The 10,000-nt window shown below is 43.5% G+C and overlaps 1 protein-coding gene across 1 annotated transcript in view; it reads right to left on the bottom strand.

Annotated features, from left to right (window-relative positions):
* LOC119573971 (mucin-2-like) overlaps positions 1-3,057 on the bottom strand; it is a 5,152-nt gene extending 2,095 nt beyond the window's left edge. The window contains exons 1-7 of the mRNA XM_037921071.1: positions 2,960-3,057; positions 2,722-2,831; positions 1,997-2,187; positions 1,624-1,708; positions 1,469-1,563; positions 472-558; positions 310-414 (exon numbers count right to left, since the gene is read on the bottom strand). Of these exons, the coding sequence (XP_037776999.1) occupies positions 310-414; positions 472-558; positions 1,469-1,563; positions 1,624-1,708; positions 1,997-2,187; positions 2,722-2,831; positions 2,960-3,057 (771 nt within the window). The remainder of the gene's footprint in view (positions 1-309; positions 415-471; positions 559-1,468; positions 1,564-1,623; positions 1,709-1,996; positions 2,188-2,721; positions 2,832-2,959) is intronic.
* Positions 3,058-10,000: the final 6,943 nt, after the last annotated feature.

Raw genomic sequence — 10,000 nt, 5'->3', positions numbered from 1 at the left:
TACAGTGGTTGTGGCAGCTTCAGTGGTTGTGGCAGCTTCAGTGGTTGTGGCAGCTTCAGTGGTTGTGGCAGCTTCAGTGGTTGTGGCAGCCACAGTGGTTGTGGCAGCTTTGGTGGTTGTTGGAGCCTCAGTGGTAGTAGGAGCCACAGTGGTAGTGGCAGCTTCAGTGGTTGATGGAACTTCAGTTGTAGTAGGAGCTACAGTGGTTGTGGCAGCTACAGTGGTTGTGGCAGCTACAGTGGTTGTTGGGGCCTCAGTGGTAGTAGGAGCCACAGTGGTAGTGGCAGCTTCAGTGGTAGTAGGAGCTACAGTGGTTGTGGCAGCTTCAGTCGTTGTTGGGGCGTCAGTGGTTGTGGCAGCTTCAGTGGTAGTAGGAGCTACAGTGGTTGTGGCAGCTTCAGTGGTTGTTGGGGCCTCAGTGGTAGTAGGAGCTACAGTGGTTGTGGCAGTTTCAGTGGTGGTAGGAGCTACAGTGGTTGTGGCAGCCTCCATGGTTGTTGGAGCCTCAGTGTTAGTAGGAGCTTCAGTGGTTGTGACAGCTTCCGTGGTTGTTGGAGCCTCAGTGGTAGTGGGAGCTACAGTAGTTGTGGCAGCTTCAGTGGTAGTTGGAGCCACATTGGTAGTGGCAGCTACAGTGGTTGTTAGGGCATCAGTGGTAGTAGGAACTACAGTGGTTGTGGCAGCTTCAGTGGTTGTTGGAGCCTCAGTAGTAGTAGGAGCTACAGTGGTTGTGGCAGTTCAGTGGTTGTTGGAGCTTCAGTGGTAGTAGGAGCTACAGTGGTTGTGGCAGCTTCAGTGGTAGTAGGAGCTACAGTGGTTGTGGTAGCTTCAGTGGTAGTAGGAGCTACAGTGGTTGTGGCAACTTCAGTGGTAGTAGGAGCTACAGTGGTTGTGGCAGCTTCAGTGGTTGTTGGAGCTTCAGTCGTAGTAGGAGCTACAGTGGTTGTGGCAGCTTCAGTGGTAGTAGGAGCTACAGTGGTTGTGGCAGCTTCAATGGTTGTTGGGGCCTCAGTGGTAGTAGGAGCTACAGTGGTTGTGGCAGCTTCAGTGGTAGTAGGAGCTACAGTGGTAGTGGCAGCTTCAGTGGTTGTTGGAGCTTCAGTGGTAGTAGGAGCTACAGTGGTTGTGGCAGCTTCAGTGGTAGTAGGAGCTACAGTGGTTGTGGCAGCTTTAGTGGTAGTAGGAGCTACAGTGGTAGTGGCAGCTTCAGTGGTTGTTGGGGCTTCAGTGGTTGTTGGGGCCTCAGTGGTAGTAGGAGCTACAGTGGTTTGGCAGCTTCAGTGGTTGTTGGGGCTTCAGTGGTAGTAGGAGCTACAGTGGTTGTGGCAGCTTCAGTGGTTGTTGGGGCCTCAGTGGTAGTAGGAGCCACAGTGGTTGTGGCAGCTTCAGTGGTTGTTGGAGCTTCAGTGGTAGTAGGAGCCACAGTGGTTGTGGCAGCTTCAGTGGTAGTGGGAGCTACAGTGGTTGTGGCAGCTTCAGTGGTTGTTGGGGCTTCAGTGGTAGTGGGAGCTTCTGTGGTTGTTGGAGCCTCAGTGGTAGTAGGAGTTACAGTGGTAGTGGCAGCTTCAGTGGTTGTTGGAGCCTCAGTGGTAGTAGGAGCTACTGTGGTTGTGGCAGCTTCACTGGTTGTTGGAGCCTCAGTGGTAGTTGGAGCTACAGTGGTTGTTGAAGCCTCAGTGGTTGTGGCAGCTTCAGTGGTTGTTGGAGCCTCAGTGGTAGTTGGAGCTAAAGTGGTTGTGGCAGCTTCAGTGGTAGTAGGAGCTACAGTGGTAGTTGCAGCTTCAGTGGTTGTTAGGGCCTCAGTGGTAGTAGCAGCTTCAGTGGTTGTCGCAGCTTTAGTGGTTATTGGAGCCTCAGTGGTAGTAGGAGCTACAGTGGTTGTGGCAGCTTCAGTGGTTGTTGGAGCCTCAGTGGTAGTAGGAGCTACAGTGGTTGTGGCAGCTTCAGTGGTAGTAGGAGCTACAGTGGTTGTGGCAGCTTCAGTGGTTGTTAGGGCCTCAGTGGTAGTAGGAGCTATTGTGGTTGTGGGAGGTTTAGTGATTGTTGTGACCTCAGTGGCAATAGGAGTTACATTGGCTGTAGCAGCTTTAGTAGTCGTTGGGGCCTCAGTGTTAGTAAAGGCTAGTGTTGTTGTCAGAGCTTCATTTGGAGTTGAGGAGATAATGGTTGTTTGCGTTGATGTTGATGCTATGAAAAAAGAAAGAGTTTTACTATATGAGTATATTTACACAAATTGACACAAATGCGTGTAAGTCGTCATATATGAATACAAGTTAAACAGGTGCATACATGCTTATTCAAGTAGAACAACAAAGTTAAGTACAGGAAAACACACAAATATTTTCCTTTACGCATTTACTGCTTAATCAATTTGATGCAATTTCTTCGAAATGAATTCCACACACATGCATATATACATGCATACATACAGGATATATATATACTTTCCATAACCACACTCCTTTCTCTCTGTCTCTTTATATATATATATATATATATATATATATATATATATATATATATATATATATATATATATATATTTATATATATGTATATTATATATATATGTATATGTATACACACACACACACACACACACACACACACACACAAAATATATATATATATATATATATTATATATATATATATATATTTATATTATATATATATATATTATATATATATATATATATATATATATATACAACCTCAAAACTTATGTGCCTGAGCCACTTCAGGGCTTCCCGTGCCAGAAATATGGTCACAACCAGCCTAGCCGATAGGCCAAGCCTAAATGTGGTGTCTGTAGCAAGGCACTGAGATGTGCTTTAAGGAAGGGACACAAAGGGGCACCTCTCCAGCTAACACAGATACCTCTTCAGCCATTGCAAGTGTACAGAAAGAGAACCAGAGGAATAAAGTTTCAAAGAACACTATAAGAGCTTCCCCATCACCTCTTTGATGAGGAAGTTATGACTCTCTTGTTGACTGCAGTAGCAACAGCCTTGGGGATGTTAAGTGAAGAGGCGGAGAAGGCAGTCACAGACGCCATGACGTCAATGACCCAGCTCCTACCCCATCTCAGGATGAGACTCCCCAGTCTACTTCAACCCTGGCTAAGCCCTCACAGGCAGAGCCAAAACAGGCTGAACCTGTGCAGTCAGAACCAGAACAGGCTGAATTGGCCCAGGTAAAGCCAGCAAAGGCCAAGAACACATAGCAAAGCCTTGAAAGAGCAAAGCCCAGCCAACAAAAGTCAGAGCTACCAAAGACTCTCCATCTCCCAGTGGACTCATAGATAGCCTGACAAATAGCCCTAAAACAGATGAAGACCCTTCAGTCAACGAGGACTTCACAATGGAGTTGTCAGACTCCGACATGTCAGATACCACCATTGATGGGGAAACTGACTCTAAATCTGAATATAAAGACGTTTCAGATGTAACTAACACCAAGTGACATTATAGTACACAATATAAGCATACTATGTGGAACATCAATGGCTTCAATAAAAGGAATACCATCACTCAAACAATAGTGCAATCAAGGAACAATGACATTCTCATACTCCAGGAGACATGAACAGAGGGGACTGTTTGCTTCTCAGGGTACCATGTCTTCATGTTGTCAAGCACAGCTGGCACCAGGGGCTTGATCATCCTGGTCAGAATAACAGTCCCCTGCTCTGGATAGCCGATGCATCATACTGTGGAAACGATATTGAATCTCTTGCTGTTGAGATTCACCTGGGTGGGGAGGGCTCAGGCCGGGCTGTAGGAACATAGACATCAGCCAGGTCTGTGCTATTGCAACACAAGACCGAGTGATCATAGGGGGAGACTTCAATGCACACCACCCCATCGGCAGGCTATCACATAACCAGTGTGCTTGAGAAATTCCCCGATATCACTCTTCTCAATACACAGGAGCCAATACATATCAAGGGAGGAGTCCCCAGAGTTGGAAGAGGGGTGACATAGTTCCCATCCCAGAACCAAAGGAGCCAAGGAGGTGTCACAGAAACTGAGGAGAGATATCTCCTCAGTTTCTGGACAAGTTGGCCTGGAGGATGATACTAAACCAGCTCCAATAAAAAATAGGACCCCCACATGAACACATCTATGGTTTTACAAGGGGCATAAGCACAGCATACAACATAGCGATGCTCTTAAGCACAAGCAGCACTCACATCTCTGGTAGTATTCTTAGACCTGGAGAAAACGTCCTCTTGCTATTCAGGAGATCCTGATCCAGAAGGGAATCAGAGGAAAGCTCTTGGCCTGGATAAGTGACTATTTCAGGAACAGAACAGCTAAAGTCAGATTCCAAGATCACCTATCACAGCACATGCCACTATAAAATGAAACACCACAGGGTGGGGTCTTCAGTCCAGTCCTTTTCAGCACCCTAATATCCTGTATCCTCAACATACACCTCCCAGTGGAGTGCAAGATGATCTCCTATGCAGACGATCTTGCACTCATCTTCACTTGACCACACTGCTTAAGAAGAGCCCAGCACTGTCTGGACCTTGTATCTGAAGAGTGTTGTAGGACAGGACTAAAAACCTCACAAGCCAAGTCAAAATCCGTGGCTCTGAGATACAATGTTCAAGCGACAAGTCTGCATGCCCAGGGAATGGACCAAGAGTGGGTCTTCTAATACAAAGGATTGACCAGAGCTTCTCCTTCCAAAAGGAGGTCCAGTACCTGGTTGACCGAACCAAAGATAGACTGTCTGTCATAAGAGCAATAACTGGGAGACACATAGGAGCTGGACATAAAATACTTAGATCATTCTGTGTACATGCCGTCCGTTCCATTCTGGACTATGTTTCTGTCACCCTGATTGCCACCAAGCCAAGACTAAGAGAAATACTGGAGACAGTTCAAAATGAAGCTGCCGGGATCATTCCGGGTGCCTCCAAGTGGATAAAGGTACTCAACCTCCTCACAGAGGCAAACTTACTCTCCTTGGACTCCCAAACTGATCTAATGGCAGCACAGTTCCTTTCAAAGGCCATCAAGGCACCCATCAAGGCTGGTTATGCCGCATGATTACGTCATGGCAGCTTGAGCACCTGCTGGCAACCCGGCCACCACGCTAGCTAAGATATTTCGGAACTCCGAATACAAACGCATCAGATATATAAAGGCCTTTGCCTGCACTGAAAAATATTTGGTGCATTTCACGTTTATTTCTGACAATAATAGTATATCTACTGCATCCTGTATTATATGTCAGACAGTAATCACGCCATACTTTGTCTTCGTGGCCTTGATGGTGGAGGCCACTCATAATGTTCTCATCTCATCTTCTCATCTTCTTTTTGTAACATTTTAAAAGTGACCTACACCTACTATTTCATAACCTGTAGGCATACACGCATGTAATTTTATATCAAAATGTAGCATAGATTTAATTAAATCCCGTGCACCTCTTAACAGCACTGTACATTCTGCTTACTTCTCATTCTATCAGATGTAAAATCTACATATATTCTTCCTACATGTCTCTATAGTTCTACCAAAATTATCTGAGAACCTGAGGACATTACTAAAACTGATAAGACCAGATCATATATTCGGTTTTGTACAACAATTTATTCACCCGTTAAGTGTATTAGATTGTTTCTGCTGCTCACGGTCGGATCACAAATCTCAAAGTTTGAAAGAAAGATGACACAATTGTAAACCGATAGTATTATATCATTATCCTTTTCTATCCACTCAGAAATTATACTGCTAATAAGACCCGACCAAGTTCTTTTTATATGTAATTTGCATCGAAACAAACCAATGAAATTTATTTTCAGGAAAAATAATTGATTAAGTAACTGATTAAGTAAAATTTTCTGATTATAAGTAAAGAAGTAATTTACTTCCAGTGTAAAATGTACCTTTAGCATTTGTTTTGGACACTGATCGATTCACTTCCACAACGTCATATGGTCATCATTAATACATCAACGAAATACAGACAAAAGGCATAGCAAGTCAATCATAATATAGACGTCGAGGTGTTCGATTACGGAAAATACACCAATGTTGCATGTTGGTGGTGGTGGTGGGGGGGAGTTGTATACTTTATAGTTTATTACGCATACTGCTATCACATCTAACTTTTCCTCTCCGATGTTGTGATCACATGACCGCACTACCATTCACTGGCTATATGATCGATCTTAGAGAATTGTGTGCAGTAAAGAATGCCTTCACTGTCTTGCATTTCACTTCGTAGTTTGACCTCAGCATTTACCATATATTTCTTTATGAATCCCCCCGCATCATTAGGAAGATGTAAAAATCAGGAAAAAGTGGTTCGTGAATACTTTCAATTTCTTGTATTATTTGCAAGGTCCTCCATTGAAGATAATTAATCAATCATACTACATCGTAGAAACAAAATTCCCCTCCATGAATGCATTGTAACTGACGCTGTGATTTTTTGATAACGGCAGGTCGATAATTCTGTATGAAAGTGATATAATAGTATTTTTTACGATATAAATCTAGTAGGTTATATATCTTTTAGTAGTGCCTGAAATATATAAACCATTTCGCCGCTTTTTTCGCAGTAGTAGTAGTAATCATGCAACAGTGTATTGTAGTCGTAACTAATTCCGGTATTTGGGGTGAATATGGATCATGCATTGTTGGGCCATGCACTTTTTTTTTCAGAAACCAGCAATGTGTGACCTTTTTCATATGTAGTCTTCACTGCTTAATACTACATCGGTCATAATAAATGCACACACACACACACACACACACACACACACACACACACACACACACACACACACACACACACACACACATACACACAAAACTGCCAATACTATAAATGTAAACTATGTGTGAAAGATATACATTGCATTAATAAGATTTGCACCATTCAGTGGCTTCAGGTGCCAATTACTCAAGTGACTTGATACTATAATTTGAAACTATCGTACTGTTTCATAAAAAGAAGAAGTAATCTCTGCTGTTAACCTTAACCATTATATAAATCATCAGAATGTGTTTTGACGTGTACCACTCACCTTCCCTAGTAATTACTAGATCCAGTAACGTGTAATTTTGTGTTTATGTCTGTGTATAACATCATTACTTCTATATGTATCGTCTCTCTCTCTCTCTCTCTCTCTCTCTCTCTCTCTCTCTCTCTTCTCTCTCTCTCTCTCTCTCTCACTCACTCACTCACTCTCTCTCTCTCTCTCTCTCTCTCTCTCTCTCTCTCTCTCTCTCTCTCTCTCTCTCTCTCTCTCTCTCTCTCGCCCGCTCGCTCGCTTGCTCATTCACTCAGTAAAGACTGTTATTAGTTAATGCACTAATAACACAGAACAGATAATAAATCACACTAGAATATACCACATAACTATTTGTTGCACTAATATCGTAGTGTCACAGGTTTAGTATTTAAGCAGTATAATTCCATTAGTCAGAGAGAAAGAGAGAGAGAGAGAGAGAGAGAGAGAGAGAGAGAGAGAGAGAGAGAGAGAGAGAGAGAGAGAGAGAGAGAGAGAGGGAGAGAGAGAAGAGAGAGAGAGAGAGAGAGAGAGAGAGAGTGAGGTTGAGGGAAAGCGAGAGAGAGAGAGAGAGGAAGAGAGAGAGAGAGAGAGAGACAGTGAGAGGAGAGAGAGAGGGGGGGAGGGAAAACGAGAGAGAGAGAGAGTTGAGTATACTGTCTGGAATGAAGTATTCGGTAGTTTTTCCCTAACTCGCCAGTGTATTCACCAGCCAATCAGCTCTTAGAAGGATTAATGACATCAGCCAAAGTACCAACGGGTTATGTCTTCTCATTTAACTTCGGGACACCCTTAGCATTGGTACAACGTGAGCAAGATCGCTGGAAAGAGCACTTCCATGTTACTAACTGTTCTGAAGATAGAAGGCATGATCCCCACAGACAATAAAGATCCATGGATCCATGGAGCATCTTACACCGCCTGATTCTCCACCCTTCGGGCTGAACAGGAACGACGGTCAATATCGTTCTCCAGTAAGACTGCAGCAGAACCTCCATACAGTTTGCCACTTTTGCGCAGGGAGATGGTCTCTGCTTTGCATCTCTGCCCTAGCAAGTGACGATATCTCACTTATCAGAGAGCACCCAAAAGCTCCCGTTGGACCTATTCAATAGGATTTTTAGGGAGAGCACTGTGTCATCCACATGAAAATAAGCTATATCATTCCAGGCAAGGATGCTTCCATACCAGGGACTTAAGACGAATATCTCACCAGCTGCATCTGCAAGCTGATGGAGAAAATGGTAAACTTCAAGTTGACATGGCTACTAGAAAAGGACCCTATATCACTATAGGTTTAGAAAATTAAGATTGACCACAGATGCCCTTGTGAGGATGACTTCTCTAACCTAGGAGATCAGTTGACAAGGGTACCACAAGGGAGTGTCTTAAGTATGCTGTTTGCTATTGCCATAAATGGCATTGTAAAGGTCGTTCCAAGTGCTGCCTCATGTAGTCTGTATGTGGATGACTTCATACTGTACAGTTCTGGAGGAAGCTTACAGGATGTGCAAGGACACATACAAACTGCAGAAAATCAGGTTGTGCAGTGGGCAACATACCATGAGTTCAAATTTTCTCCATGAGTCAGTCTTGTGTGCCCGATTCTTAGCCATGTTAATACAACTTTTACTTGTTGTGTGGGATAGATGCTGGTCACCCAACTGCCAGGGTCATCTCTCATCTCTTGCAGTTTGTTTCTAGAGGTATGCCTCTACTGCTCCCTCCATTTATCATGAAGACAACTTCTGATGCCTGGTTTCAAATCGGTGTGTGGGAGAGGAAAACTAACTTCACAGGGCTGAGCGGCAACTGCCTTGGCCCTCCGATCAGCTTGCTCATTCCCACTGATACCAACATGTGCTGGCACCTAACACAAAGTTATCTTCTTACGTGCTGACATCAGTGCAGATCAATCTTGAACTTCCCTTACCACTGGATGTGATGAGTTTAAGTTCTTGATTGCTTGCAAGACACTCGAGAGTCGCAGTATATTATAGTAGAATGTTTGTTGAGATATCTAATCATATGGACTGCTGCAAGGATGGTATCTTGAATACAATGGAAATCATTCACAGATCTCTGCATTACTGCAGTTGATTTAAGAAGATTAGTCTGCATGTTCAAGTCGCCTTCTCTGCACTCCTTTAGCTGGAATACCATTCACCTCCTCCAAAAGTATTGGAAAGTGGTCGCTTCCATGACTTCCCAAGTGGCAGGCCAATATTGGAAAATGTCCCAGTTTGAATTTGGAAATGTGTGGGTATGTCACTGTTCAGAAACAAGGACTCCAAGGCCCTTCCTCGCGGGTTACACAAAGTGTCTCCCCAGAGGTGATTCCAGCCACTGAAATCTCCCAAGATTAGAAATGGACGAGGCAACTGCTCAAATAGATCTTCGAAATCATCTAAGTTGAGATTCCGTGGAGGAAAGTTGGTAGATGCAACAGTATAAGGTCGTATCAAGACTACCCTCACAGCCGTCACCTGCAGTGTCGTCTGCAGTTGGATGGCCTGGAAGAGAATACTCCTCGATTAGATCCATTATCAAAGGCCATGAAATGAAATGAAATCCTCTTAAGGAAATTGGACGATTTCCCCTGGTCTCTTGTAGGCATACACAAACTGGGTTACATGAAGCTATCAGATGTTGCAATTTCTCCCATTTTGCAACACAAGGTAGGATCTAAAGTGTCACACTGTCACTGCCAGACAGTCATTGCCATCTTATTTATACTTCCAAGACAATGTTTTCTTCTTCTTTATAGCAATAAGCTTAGAACTTTATTTTCTACAAAATTCCTGCTTACTCCAGATGTTTACTAAGTTCGGTTATTGCAAAAAGTGTTTCAGAGTTAATGTTACCATTTATGCAGTTTTTTTCAATCACATGTTATATTTAACAATAACAGCTTAAGTCCTATAGAAGAAAAACTGCCAACTGTGGAATTTTCAACACCCGTCAT

Source organism: Penaeus monodon, chromosome 6 (assembly GCF_015228065.2).
Source record: "Penaeus monodon isolate SGIC_2016 chromosome 6, NSTDA_Pmon_1, whole genome shotgun sequence".
Lineage (NCBI taxonomy): Eukaryota > Metazoa > Arthropoda > Malacostraca > Decapoda > Penaeidae > Penaeus > Penaeus monodon.
Note: the sequence above shows the minus strand (reverse complement) of the source record. Positions and strands in the feature narration are given on the sequence as shown.